The 15000-nt window shown below is 43.2% G+C and overlaps 1 protein-coding gene across 2 annotated transcripts in view; it reads right to left on the bottom strand.

Annotated features, from left to right (window-relative positions):
* LOC135530266 (dynamin-2-like) overlaps positions 1-15000 on the bottom strand; it is a 76428-nt gene that overhangs the window by 35598 nt on the left and 25830 nt on the right. Inside the window, exons 11-15 of one of the 2 annotated variants that reach the window (XM_064958617.1) lie at positions 14313-14451; positions 8148-8234; positions 6510-6580; positions 5467-5530; positions 5275-5385 (exon numbers count right to left, since the gene is read on the bottom strand). In XM_064958617.1, the coding sequence (XP_064814689.1) occupies positions 5275-5385; positions 5467-5530; positions 6510-6580; positions 8148-8234; positions 14313-14451 (472 nt within the window). The remainder of the gene's footprint in view (positions 1-5274; positions 5386-5466; positions 5531-6509; positions 6581-8147; positions 8235-14312; positions 14452-15000) is intronic. The other variant, XM_064958616.1, reaches the window with a different exon arrangement.

The following is a 15000-nucleotide window of genomic DNA, read 5'->3' as shown; positions in this document are numbered from 1 at the left end:
TCAGTAGCTATCTAGTTAGTTGGCTAACTGTCTAGGTGACATCAACTGATTCAGTAGCTATCTAGTTAGTTAGCTAACTGTCTAGGTGACATCATCTGATTCAGTAGCTATCTAGTTATATCTCACTGTCTACGTGACATCATCTGATTCAGTAGTTATCTAGTTATATCTCACTGTCTAGGTGACATCATCTGATTCAGTAGCTATCTAGTTATATCTCACTGTCTAGGTGACATCATCTGATTCAGTAGTTATCTAGTTATATCTCACTGTCTAGGTGACATCATCTGATTCAGTAGCTATCTAGTTATATCTCACTGTCTAGGTGACATCATCTGATTCAGTAGCTATCTAGTGAGTTAGCTAACTGTCTAGGTGACATCAACTGATTCAGTAGCTATCTAGTTAGTTAGCTAACTGTCTAGGTGACATCATCTGATTCAGTAGCTATCTAGTTAGTTAGATAACTGTCTAGGTCACATCATCTAATTCAGTAGCTATCTAGTGAGTTAGCTAACTGTCTAGGTGACATCATCTGATTCAGTAGCTATCTAGTTAGTTAGCTAACTATCTAGGTGACATCATCAGTTTCAGTAGCTATCTAGTTAGTTAACTAACTGTCTAGGTGACATCATCTGATTCAGTAGCTATCTAGTTAGTTAGCTAACTGTCTAGGTGACATCAACTGATTCAGTAGCTATCTAGTTAGTTTGCTAACTGTCTAGGTGACATCATCTGATTCAGTAGCTATCTAGTTAGTTAGCTAACTATCTAGGTGACATCATCAGTTTCAGTAGCTATCTAGTTAGTTAGCTAACTGTCTAGGTGACATCATCTGATTCAGTAGCTATCTAGTTAGTTAGCTAACTGTCTAGGTGACATCATCTGATTCAGTAGCTATCTAGTTATATCTCACTGTCTAGGTGACATCAACTGATTCAGTAGCTATCTAGTTATATCTCAAAGTCTAGGTGACATCAACTGATTCAGTAGTTATCTAGTTAGTTAGCTAACTGTCTAGGTGACATCAACTGATTCAGTAGCTATCTAGTGAGTTAGCTAACTGTCTAGGTGACATCATCTGATTCAGTAGCTATCTAGTTAGTTAGCTAACTGTCTAGGTGACATCAACTGATTCAGTAGCTAACTGTCTAGGTGACATCATCTGATTCAGTAGCTATCTAGTTAGTTAGCTAACTGTCTAGGTGACATCATCTGATTCAGTAGCTATCTAGTGAGTTAGCTAACTGTCTAGGTGACATCAACTGATTCAGTAGCTATCTAGTTAGTTAGCTAACTGTCTAGGTGACATCATCTGATTCAGTAGCTATCTAGTTAGTTAGCTAACTGTCTAGGTGACATCATCTGATTCAGTAGCTATCTAGTTATATCTCACTGTCTAGGTGACATCATCTGATTCAGTAGCTATCTAGTTATATCTCACTGTCTAGGTGTCATCATCTGATTCAGTAGTTATCTAGTTATATCTCACTGTCTAGGTGACATCATCTGATTCAGTAGCTATCTAGTTATATCTCACTGTCTAGGTGACATCATCTGATTCAGTAGCTATCTAGTGAGTTAGCTAACTGTCTAGGTGACATCAACTGATTCAGTAGCTATCTAGTTAGTTAGCTAACTGTCTAGGTGACATCATCTGATTCAGTAGCTATCTAGTTAGTTAGATAACTGTCTAGGTCACATCATCTAATTCAGTAGCTATCTAGTGAGTTAGCTAACTGTCTAGGTGACATCATCTGATTCAGTAGCTATCTAGTTAGTTAGCTAACTATCTAGGTGACATCATCAGTTTCAGTAGCTATCTAGTTAGTTAGCTAACTGTCTAGGTGACATCATCTGATTCAGTAGCTATCTAGTTAGTTAGCTAACTGTCTAGGTGACATCAACTGATTCAGTAGCTATCTAGTTAGTTAGATAACTGTCTAGGTGACATCATCTGATTCAGTAGCTATCTAGTTAGTTAGCTAACTATCTAGGTGACATCATCAGTTTCAGTAGCTATCTAGTTAGTTAGCTAACTGTCTAGGTGACATCATCTGATTCAGTAGCTATCTAGTTAGTTAGCTAACTGTCTAGGTGACATCATCTGATTCAGTAGCTATCTAGTTATATCTCACTGTCTAGGTGACATCAACTGATTCAGTAGCTATCTAGTTATATCTCAAAGTCTAGGTGACATCAACTGATTCAGTAGTTATCTAGTTAGTTAGCTAACTGTCTAGGTGACATCAACTGATTCAGTAGCTATCTAGTGAGTTAGCTAACTGTCTAGGTGACATCATCTGATTCAGTAGCTATCTAGTTAGTTAGCTAACTGTCTAGGTGACATCAACTGATTCAGTAGCTAACTGTCTAGGTGACATCATCTGATTCAGTAGCTATCTAGTTAGTTAGCTAACTGTCTAGGTGACATCATCTGATTCAGTAGCTATCTAGTGAGTTAGCTAACTGTCTAGGTGACATCAACTGATTCAGTAGCTATCTAGTTAGTTAGCTAACTGTCTAGGTGACATCATCTGATTCAGTAGCTATCTAGTTAGTTAGCTAACTGTCTAGGTGACATCAACTGATTCAGTAGCTATCTAGTGAGTTAGCTAACTGTCTAGGTGACATCATCTGATTCAGTAGCTATCTAGTTAGTTAGCTAACTGTCTAGGTGACATCATCTGATTCAGTAGCTATCTAGTGAGTTAGCTAACTGTCTAGGTGACATCATCTGATTCAGTAGCTATCTAGTGAGTTAGCTAACTGTCTAGGTGACATCAACTGATTCAGTAGCTATCTAGTTAGTTAGCTAACTGTCTAGGTGACATCATCTGATTCAGTAGCTATCTAGTTAGTTAGCTAACTGTCTAGGTGACATCATCTGATACAGTAGCTATCTAGTTTGTTAGCTAACTGTCTAGGTGACATCATCTGATTCAGTAGCTATCTAGTTAGTTAGCTAACTGTCTAGGTGACATCATCTGATGCAGTATACAGGTATATCTAGTTATATCTCACTGTCTAGGTGACATCAACTGATTCAGTAGCTATCTAGTTAGTTAGCTAACTGTCTAGGTGACATCAACTGATTCAGTAGCTATCTAGTGAGTTAGCTAACTGTCTAGGTGACATCATCTGATTCAGTAGCTATCTAGTTAGTTAGCTAACTGTCTAGGGGACATCAACTGATTCAGTAGCTAACTGTCTAGGTGACATCATCTGATTCAGTAGCTATCTAGTTAGTTAGCTAACTATCTAGGTGACATCATCAGTTTCGGTAGCTATCTAGTTAGTTAGCTAACTGTCTAGGTGACATCATCTGATTCAGTAGCTATCTAGTTAGTTAGCTAACTGTCTCGGTGGCATCATCTGATTCAGTAGCTTATCTAGTTAGTTAGCTAACTGTCTAGGTGACATCATCTGATTCAGTAACTATCTAGTTAGTTAGATAACTGTCTAGGTGACATCATCTGATTCAGTAGCTATCTAGTTAGTTAGCTAACTATCTAGGTGACATCATCAGTTTCAGTAGCTATCTAGTTAGTTAGCTAACTGTCTAGGTGACATCATCTGATTCAGTAGCTATCTAGTTAGTTAGCTAACTGTCTAGGTGACATCATCTGATTCAGTAGCTATCTAGTTATATCTCACTGTCTAGGTGACATCAACTGATTCAGTAGCTATCTAGTTATATCTCAAAGTCTAGGTGACATCAACTGATTCAGTAGTTATCTAGTTAGTTAGCTAACTGTCTAGGTGACATCAACTGATTCAGTAGCTATCTAGTGAGTTAGCTAACTGTCTAGGTGACATCATCTGATTCAGTAGCTATCTAGTTAGTTAGCTAACTGTCTAGGTGACATCAACTGATTCAGTAGCTAACTGTCTAGGTGACATCATCTGATTCAGTAGCTATCTAGTTAGTTAGCTAACTGTCTAGGTGACATCATCTGATTCAGTAGCTATCTAGTGAGTTAGCTAACTGTCTAGGTGACATCAACTGATTCAGTAGCTATCTAGTGAGTTAGCTAACTGTCTAGGTGACATCATCTGATTCAGTAGCTATCTAGTTAGTTAGCTAACTGTCTAGGTGACATCATCTGATTCAGTAGCTATCTAGTGAGTTAGCTAACTGTCTAGGTGACATCATCTGATTCAGTAGCTATCTAGTGAGTTAGCTAACTGTCTAGGTGACATCAACTGATTCAGTAGCTATCTAGTTAGTTAGCTAACTGTCTAGGTGACATCATCTGATTCAGTAGCTATCTAGTTAGTTAGCTAACTGTCTAGGTGACATCATCTGATACAGTAGCTATCTAGTTTGTTAGCTAACTGTCTAGGTGACATCATCTGATTCAGTAGCTATCTAGTTAGTTAGCTAACTGTCTAGGTGACATCATCTGATGCAGTATACAGGTATATCTAGTTATATCTCACTGTCTAGGTGACATCAACTGATTCAGTAGCTATCTAGTTAGTTAGCTAACTGTCTAGGTGACATCAACTGATTCAGTAGCTATCTAGTGAGTTAGCTAACTGTCTAGGTGACATCATCTGATTCAGTAGCTATCTAGTTAGTTAGCTAACTGTCTAGGGGACATCAACTGATTCAGTAGCTAACTGTCTAGGTGACATCATCTGATTCAGTAGCTATCTAGTTAGTTAGCTAACTATCTAGGTGACATCATCAGTTTCGGTAGCTATCTAGTTAGTTAGCTAACTGTCTAGGTGACATCATCTGATTCAGTAGCTATCTAGTTAGTTAGCTAACTGTCTCGGTGGCATCATCTGATTCAGTAGCTTATCTAGTTAGTTAGCTAACTGTCTAGGTGACATCATCTGATTCAGTAACTATCTAGTTAGTTAGCTAACTGTCTAGGTGACATCATCTGATTCAGTAGCTATCTAGTTAGTTAGCTAACTGTCTAGGTGACATCATCTGATTCAGTAGCTATCTAGTGAGTTAGCTAACTGTCTAGGTGACATCATCTGATTCAGTAGCTATCTAGTTAGTTAGCTAACTGTCTAGGTGACATCATCTGAATATCCTGAATGTCTAAGACAACAATGGTATCTGGTTGAGGGTTGGATCCGGTCAAGCCACTAGCCATAGTATTAAGCTTGCTTGGGTCAACACGGCTTGTAGGGATGTAACGATTCACCAATATGCATTGGTCTCTGGTTCAAATGTTTAATAAGAAACAAGTGCATCGGTCTTCCATATAACCCCCCCCACGCACGCACCCACACACACACACTGCCCCTTACCTCCTCATCCTTGTACCAGGACAGTGACTCTGCAGTCAGGACGAACCAGTAGTCTTTGGACCCCCCCTTCATAATGCTTATGTTGATAGTGAGCCAGCCCCTCCGGATCACCTACACACAGCGGGACAGACCATTAGTTCAGGATAGGGGGGTGAGAGAGAGAGAGAAGTAAAGGTAGTTGTTTTGTGGTACCTGGTTTGGCATCACTCTCTTCTTGTTGTTAATAGCAGCAGTAACAGTGGTCCTCTGTTGCGCGCTACAGAGGAGACAGAGGCCAGATAGAAAGACTATCACATACGGGGTGCTTCCCAATCATCTCTCCTTCCTGAAGTGTGCTCTCGTTCACTACTCCCCACTAGTTTAAAAGCATTGAATTGGTGGAGTAGGCATGGGCTAGATAGGAGTTTCAGTATATCAGTCGTTTCCTTTCAAATCAGTGAAGGGAAGTGAACAAGTGCACACTTTGGGAGAAAGGAGAGATAATTGGGACGCAGCCGTGGACAACTGACATGAAGTGGGCAAACTATAAATCCTCTACAGGATCAGCGGGACGGTTGAGCTAACGTAGGCTAATGGGATTAGCATGAGGTTTGAAGAACATTTGCCATGACATAGACATATCTGATATTGGCAGAAAACTTTAATTCTTGTTAATCTAACTGCACTGTCCAATTAAACAGTAGCTATGACAGTGAAAGAATACCATGCTATTGTTTGAGTAGAGTGCACAGTTATGAACTTGAAAATGTATTAATAAACCAATTAGGCACATTTGGGCCGACTTGATACAACATTTTGAACATATATGCAATGGTTCATTTGATCAGTCTAAAACATTGCACTGACACTGCTGCCATCTAGTGGCCAAAATCTAAATTGTACCTGGGTTGGAATAATACATTATGGCCTTTCTCTTGCATTTCAAAGATGATGGTACAAAAAAATGACAAAATAATGTTTATTTTCTTTGTATGATCTTTTACCAGATCTTTTATCTTTGCTTCGGGTCCTGAGCAACAGGCAGTTAAATTTGTGTATGTCATTTTAGGTGAAAAATGAAAAAAAGGGGGTAATCCTTAAGAGGTAGGTCATTGCTAGGGGTTACATAGGTGAAAGTTGAAAGGTCGTTGCTAGGCGTTACATAGTCAGGTGAAGGTTGATTGGTCGTTGTTAGCGGTTACAGTCAGGTGAACGTTGGAAAAGTCGTTGCTCGGGGTTACTAGAGGTCAACTCACTTTGCGAAGCCAATGAAGTCCTCATGATTTGTGTTGATGTAAGACAGCTCAATGTCAATCAACAGCAGCACCTGAGACAGACAGACAGGACAGACAGGTCGGGGCAAATCAAATCAAATTGTATTAGTTACATGCGCCGAATACAACAGGTACCTTACAGTGAAATGCTTACTTACAAGACCCTAACCAACAGTGCAGTTTGAAACAATACGGATAAGAATAAGAGATAAAAGTAACAAGTAATTAAAGAGGAGCAGTGAAAAATAACAATATATACAGGGGGGGCGGGACAGAGTCAATGTGAGAGGGGCACATTGAGGTAGTATGTGAGGTAGTAGTATGTACATGTAGAGTTAATTAAAGTGACTATGCATAGATGACAATAGAGAGTGGCAGTGTTGTGGAGAGGGGGGCAATGTGAATAGTCTGGGTAGCCATTTGACTAGATGTCAGCCTCTCTTTCTCTCCCACTCGCCCCTCTCTCTCTCTCTGTCTCCATCTATCGCTCTCTCTCACCTGGTCTCTGGATTTGATGTCTCTCTCTCACCTGGTCTCTGGATTTGATGTCTCTCTCTCCATCTATCTCTCTCTCACCTGGTCTCTGGTTTTGATGTCTCTCTCTCTCATCTATCTCTCTCTCTCACATGGTCTCTGGTTTTGATGTCTCTCTCTCACCTGGTCTCTGGTTTTGATGTCTCTCTCTCACCTGGTCTCTGGTTTTGATGTCTCTCATCTTTTTTTTTATTTTACCTTTATTTAACCAGGCAAGTCAGTTAAGAACAAATTCTTATTTTCAATGACGGCCTAGGAACAGTGGGTCAACTGCCTGTTCAGGGGCAGAACGACAGATTTTGTACCTTGTCAGCTCGGGGATTTGAACTTGCAACCTTTCGGTTACTAGTCCAACGCTCTAACCACTAGGCTACACTGCCGCCGATCTATCTCTCTCTATCTCACCTGGTCTCTGGATTTGATGTCTCTCTCTCACCTGGTCTCTGGATTTGATGTCTTTCTCTCACCTGGTCTCTGGTTTTGATGTCTCTCTCTCCATCTACCTCTCTCTCACATGGTTTCTGGTTTTGATGACTCTCTCTCCATCTATCTATCTCTCTCTCTCTCACCTGGTCTCTGGTTTTGATGTCTCTCTCTCACCTGGTCTCTGGATTTGATGTCTCTCTCTCCATCTATCTCTCTCTCTCACCTGGTCTCTGGTTTTGATGTCTCTCTCTCACCTGGTCTCTGGTTTTGATGTCTCTCTCTCCATCTACCTCTCTCTCCCACCTGGTCTCTGGTTTTGATGTCTCTCTCTCACCTGGTCTTTGGTTTTGATGTCTCTCTCTCACCTGGTCTCTGGATTTGATGTCTCTCTCTACATCTACCTCTCTCTCTCTCACCTGGTCTCTGGTTTTGATGTCTCTCTCTCTCACCTGGTCTCTAGTTTTGATGTCTCTCTCTCCATCTATCTCTCTCTCTCACCTGGTTTCTGGTTTTGATGTCTCTCTCTCCATCTACCTCTCTCTCTCTCACCTGGTCTCTGGTTTTGATGTCTCTCTCTCCATCTACCTCTCACTCTCACCTGGTGTCTGGTTTTGATGTCTCTCTCTCACCTGGTCTCTGGTTTTGATGTCTCACTCTCACCTGGTCTTTGGTTTTGATGTCTCTCTCTCTGACGTAGGTTGTGACAATTCTCTCTGTCTCTTCTCTCAGTCTGGGGTAGGAGCCAAGCTGTGGAACAACACACAATGCTGCAGGTACTGACGGCACACACACACACAATCACACACACATGCATGTTCACACACACAATCACACAATCACACACACACACACACACACACACACACACACACACACACACACACACACACACACACACACACACACACACACACACACACACACACATAAAATTGCACACACATGCATGCACACACACGCACACACAATCACACAGACATGCATCAACAAGCACACACACACCTCTCTCTCACTCAGACACACACCATCCATTCAGCCAAACAGACACACCCCCTAGTGATTGACATGTGTAGGGGACAGACAGTTTAACATAGAGTGGTCATCCATCCAGCCAAACAGACACACCCCCTAATGATTGACATGTGTAGGGGACAGACAGTTAGCATAGAGGGGTCATCCATCCAGCCAAACAGACACACCCCCTAATGATTGACATGTGTAGGGGACAGACAGTTAGCATAGAGTGGTCATCCATCCAGCCAAACAGACACACCCCCTAATGATTGACATGTGTAGGGGACAGACAGTTTAACATAGACTGGTCATCCATCCAGCCAAACAGACACACCCCCTAGTGATTGACATGTGTAGGGGACAGACAGTTAGCATAGAGTGGTCATCCATCCAGCCAAACAGACACACCCCCTAGTGATTGACATGTGTAGGGGACAGACAGTTCAACATAGAGGGGTCATGCAGATAGGACATTGATCCTGCTTGGTAGTATATCTGCTGTAAACTAACATCAACCAGTTTGAATCTAGGAAAACCAGTTTAAACTAACACAAACTGGTTTGAGGCTAATTTGATCTGATTTAGGAGATTTTTATCTGGTTTTAGCAAGCATGCTCACTATAATGTCATCAATATCCCACAGGTATCCCAGCATGCTCACTATACTGTCATCAATATCCCACAGGTATCCCAGCATGCTCACTATACTGTCATCAATATCCCACAGGTATCCCAGCATGCTCACTATACTGTCATCAATATCCCACAGGTATCCCAGCATGCTCACTATAATGTCATCAATAACCCACAGGTATCCCAGCATGCTCACAATACTGTCATCAATATCCCACAGGTATCCCAGCATGCTCACAATACTGTCATCAATATCCCACAGGTATCCCAGCATGCTCACAATACTGTCATCAATATCCCACAGGTATCCCAGCATGCTCACTATACTGTCATCAATATCCCACAGGTATCCCAGCATGCTCACTATAATGTCATCAATATCCCACAGGTATCCCAGCATGCTCACAATACTGTCATCAATATCCCACAGGTATCCCAGCATGCTCACTATAATGTCATCAATATCCCACAGGTATCCCAGCATGCTCACTATACTGTCATCAATATCCCACAGGTATCCCAGCATGCTCACTATACTGTCATCAATATCCCACAGGTATCCCAGCATGCTCACTATACTGTCATCAATATCCCACAGGTATCCCAGCATGCTCACAATACTGTCATCAATAACCCACAGGTATCCCAGCATGCTCACTATACTGTCATCAATAACCCACAGGTATCCCAGCATGCTCACTATACTGTCATCAATAACCCACAGGTATCCCAGCATGCTCACTATACTGTCATCAATAACCCACAGGTATCCCAGCATGCTCACTATACTGTCATCAATATCCCACAGGTATCCCAGCATGCTCACAATACTGTCATCAATAACCCACAGGTATCCCAGCATGCTCACTATACTGTCATCAATAACCCACAGGTATCCCAGCATGCTCACAATACTGTCATCAATATCCCACAGGTATCCCAGCATGCTCACAATACTGTCATCAATATCCCACAGGTATCCCAGCATGCTCACTATACTGTCATCAATAACCCACAGGTATCCCAGCATGCTCACAATACTGTCATCAATATCCCACAGGTATCCCAGCATGCTCACTATACTGTCATCAATATCCCACAGGTATCCCAGCATGCTCACAATACTGTCATCAATATCCCACAGGTATCCCAGCATGCTCACTATACTGTCATCAATATCCCACAGGTATCCCAGCATGCTCACTATAATGTCATCATTATCCCACAGGTATCCCAGCATGCTCACAATACTGTCATCAATATCCCACAGGTATCCCAGCATGCTCACTATACTGTCATCAATATCCCACAGGTATCCCAGCATGCTCACTATACTGTCATCAATAACCCACAGGTATCCCAGCATGCTCACAATACTGTCATCAATAACCCACAGGTATCCCAGCATGCTCACTATACTGTCATCAATATCCCACAGGTATCCCAGCATGCTCACTATACTGTCATCAATATCCCACAGGTATCCCAGCATGCTCACTATACTGTCATCAATATCCCACAGGTATCCCAGCATGCTCACAATACCTGGACAACCAGGTCAGGGCAGTTCAATAAGACCTGGACAACCAGGTCAGGGCAGTTCAATAAGACCTGGACAACCAGGTCAGGGCAGTTACTAATTAATCAGTCTGAATTGATCAATCTGAGAGAGGAGTGAAACCCTGCAGACATGGAATGAGTTTGACACCTGTGATTTAGCATGTTAGCACAAGGTGAGTTAGGGAACAGAGGTGAGAGTCACAGAGAGGGTTTAAAGACACAGCAGGAACGTTCTGATTGGTCAAAAGTAGGGGTTGAGTGACTGGACATGGTTGGGTAAGCATAGGAAAGGATGTGTCACACAGAACGTCTTCCCCCTGAGCTACATAGGGGAAACGATAAAGACAAAGGTTTCGGGGCTGACGTTTTAAGCTGAGATAAGGGGAGGTGAGTGTTTTGATTGGGTAATCAAGGGAGGGGTGGGGTGAAGGGAGGTTGAAGCAACAATCACTGTGAGGAAGGGGGCGGGTGTGGAATCAGAGGGAGGGGCTTGTGGATTTAGCGGCAGAGGTCGCATTCCAGGCCGACTACATAGAGCCCCACAGTGGAGGTGTTGTAATACCCATAAAACCTAGTGGTCAAACAGGGAAAGGCTTCCAATTGTCTTTCCACCCTTCATTTTTCAAATAGGACATTTTAGAAACACTTCAAATTAGGGCTGTGTTTTGTGTATGTTTACCCTGGTGTGACGTTCTGATAACCATGTAAATCTCTCTCGGACAAGGTGACTTTTATCAGTATATTCGGCTCGATTTACTCTCAGATTCGAAAGTGCTGATCAGCATCAAAGTAGACATCATGCAAAAATACAAATCCCTGCCAGCTCCTACACGTCATCTCTAGATGACACCTTTGCTAACAGGTATTGTGTCAAAACTTGCACAACTCTTTTCACAGAATTGTCAATTTAAAGAATTGTGGCCAATTTATTCATGACTAAATGTATCTAACATTAGAGAGCTAATCCAGAGATTCATGACTAAATGTATCTAACATTAGAGAGCTAATCCAGAGATTCATGACTAAATGTATCTAACATTAGAGAGCTAATCCAGAGATTCATGACTAAATGTATCTAACATTAGAGAGCTAATCCAGAGATTCATGACTAAATGTATCTAACATTAGAGAGCTAATCCAGAGATTCATGACTAAATGTATCTAACATTAGAGAGCTAATCCAGAGATTCATGACTAAATGTATCTAACATTAGAGAGCTAATCCAGAGATTCATGACTAAATGTATCTAACATTAGAGAGCTAATCCAGAGATTCATGACTAAATGTATCTAACATTAGAGAGCTAATCCAGAGATTCTTACCTTGGCCTGGATTCTGCAGTCTGGTCCAGATCCTCATGGTGTTTGTAGTTCTTTATGATAAACATTTTAGCAGCTAAATAGCATTTCATTTTCTTTTTGGGGGGGGGGGGGTAAATACAGGCTACCATATTGATAAAAGTCACCTTGTCCTAGAGAGATTTGCACGGTTATCAAAATGTCCCGCCAGGGTAAACCTACACGAAACACAGACATTATTTCATTTACATTACATTTAAGTCATTTAGCAATCCCCTAATGATTGGAAACAGTTCCTTGTTTGACAGCAAGGTTTTCTGGGTATTATGACTCATACTGTGGTACTCTATTGCAGTCATTGCAGTGTATCAAACAATGTTTGACGCCACATCACAGACTGTGCAGTCAGGCATCAGATTACTACATGATATGTCGTGGCTTGTTGTTATTGTTATTGTTGTTGTGGTTTGCTAAACACCTATCCAGGCTTGTCTGTAATGTCGTCAGCCCTGGAACACGGCCAATGCTTATGGGGGAGGGGGGGGGGGGGGGTGACTATACAGACAGCAATAAAACTACCCAGAGGGGTGAAGAGAAATTAAATCAATTGGGGAGAGGAGAAGGAGGGGTGGAGGGAGGGAGGGAGGGTGGAGGGGTGAGACTAGCAGGAGAAATGGTAGAAACACAATTCTCTTCATTCTCTCCATCCATCAATTTATTGGGTACGTTCCAATAATATCTCCTTCTTCCTAAAGTGTACACGCGTTGACTACTTCCCACAAATCTAAAAGCATTAGATCGGTGGAGGCATGCGGCTGGAGAGGGAGTTTCCACAGTCATTTCAGTCATTTCCTTGAAAGGAAGTGAACGAGTGCACTCTTTGGGAGTAAGGAAAGACAATCTGGACGCAGCCGCTGTCCCTCTTCTCTCTTCCCTCCTTCCTTCTTTCCTTTCCTCCACTGTCCCTCTTCTCTCTTCCCTCCTTCCTTCTTTCCTTTCCTCCACTGTCCCTCTTCTCTCTTCCCTCCTTCCTTCTTTCCTTCCCTCCACTGTCCCTCTTCTCTATTCCCTCCTTCCTTCTTTCCTTTCCTCCACTGTCCCTCTTCTCTCTTCCCTCCTTCCTTCTTTCCTTCCCTCCACTGTCCCTCTTCTCTCTTCCTTCCTTCCTTCTTTCCTTCCCTCCACTGTTCCTCTTCCCTCCTTCCTTCTTTCCTTCCCTCCACTGTCCCTCTTCTCTCTTCCCTCCTTCCTTCTTTCCTTCACTCCGCTGTCCCTCTTCTCTCTTCCCTCCCTCCTTCTTTCCTTCCCTACACTGTCCCTCTTCTCTCTTCCCTCCTTCCTTGTTTCCTTCCCTCCACTGTCCCTCTTCTCTCTTCCCTCCCTCCTTCTTTCCTTCCCTCCGCTGTCCCTCTTCTCTCTTCCCTCCCTCCTTCTTTCCTTCCCTCTGCTGTCCCTCTTCTCTCTTCCCTCCTTCCTTGTTTCCTTCCCTCCACTGTCCCTCTTCTCTCTTCCCTCCCTCCTTCTTTCCTTCCCTACACTGTCCCTCTTCTCTCTTCCCTCCTTCCTTGTTTCCTTCCCTCCACTGTCCCTCTTCTCTCTTCCCTCCCTCCTTCTTTCCTTCCCTCCACTGTCCCTCTTCTCTCTTCCCTCCTTCCTTGTTTCCTTCCCTCCACTGTCCCTCTTCTCTCTTCCCTCCTTCCTTGTTTCCTTCCCTCCACTGTCCCTCTTCTCTCTTCCCTCCCTCCTTCTTTCCTTCCCTACACTGTCCCTCTTCTCTCTTCCCTCCTTCCTTGTTTCCTTCCCTCCACTGTCCCTCTTCTCTCTTCCCTCCTTCCTTGTTTCCTTCCCTCCACTGTCCCTCTTCTCTCTTCCCTCCTTCCTTGTTTCCTTCCCTCCACTGTCCCTCTTCTCTCTTCCTCCCTCCTTCTTTCCTTCCCTACACTGTCCCTCTTCTCTCTTCCCCCTTCCTTGTTTCCTTCCCTCCACTGTCCCTCTTCTCTCTTCCCTCCCTCCTTCTCTCCTTCCCTACACTGTCCCTCTTCTCTCTTCCCTCCTTCCTTGTTTCCTTCCCTCCACTGTCCCTCTTCTCTCTTCCCTCCCTCCTTCTTTCCTTCCCTCCACTGTCCCTCTTCTCTCTTCCCTCCTTCCTTCTTTCCTTCCCTCCACTGTCCCTCTTCTCTCTTCCCTCCTTCTTTCTTTCCTTCCCTCCACTGTCCCTCTTCTCTCTTCCCTCCTTCCTTCTTTCCTTCCCTCCACTGTCCCTCTTCTCTCTTCCCTCCTTCCTTGTTTCCTTCCCTCCACTGTGATTCTTCTCTTTACCTTTCCGGTACACTTCTTGACGAGGGAGGTGAGCTCGGACAGGACGAGGTCCACGCATTTCAGACAGGGCTCTTTCAGTTTAATGATCTGCTTTTTCACTATGGCCTCAAAGGCGAGGTCAGGAGTGAACAGGCCTGTTCTGGAGCATCGTGGGAGATGTAGTTTATCACGGTAGGGCAGGAGAAGGAGGAGCCAGGGAGTGGGAGGAGTCATTAAAGTGGGGAGGTGTCCGGACGTGGGAGGGGTCCGTGAGTGGGAGGGGTCATGGTGGGGAGGAGTCAGGGAAGTCCGGAAGTGATAGAAACAGATTAAGAGAGGGAGAGAGGTAGGGGAGCAGTGAAAGAGAGAAATAAAATAAAATAGAGAGATGGAGAGGGATAGAGGGAGAAGAACACAGAGAGAGGGAGAGAGAGAGAGAGAGAGAGAGAGAGAGATAAAAGGCATTTTGTTTAGTCAGTTAGTTCATACTGGCATCTGTTACTAAACTTTGACATCCACTAAGTTACAAGGTGTGTGTGTGTGTGTGTGTGTGTGTGTGTGTGTGTGTGTGTGTGTGTGTGTGTGTGTGTGTGTGTGTGTGTGTGTGTGTGTGTGTGTGTGTGTGTCCGCACGCGTGTGTCAATCTGCAGTTTGTCTTCAGGGGGAACCAGAGACACGTGAGGAGAAACATAAACACACATCTCACAGC

This window comes from Oncorhynchus masou, unplaced genomic scaffold (assembly GCF_036934945.1).
Source record: "Oncorhynchus masou masou isolate Uvic2021 unplaced genomic scaffold, UVic_Omas_1.1 unplaced_scaffold_1307, whole genome shotgun sequence".
NCBI classification, from domain to species: domain Eukaryota; kingdom Metazoa; phylum Chordata; class Actinopteri; order Salmoniformes; family Salmonidae; genus Oncorhynchus; species Oncorhynchus masou.
This window is presented reverse-complemented; position numbering and strand designations above follow the sequence as displayed.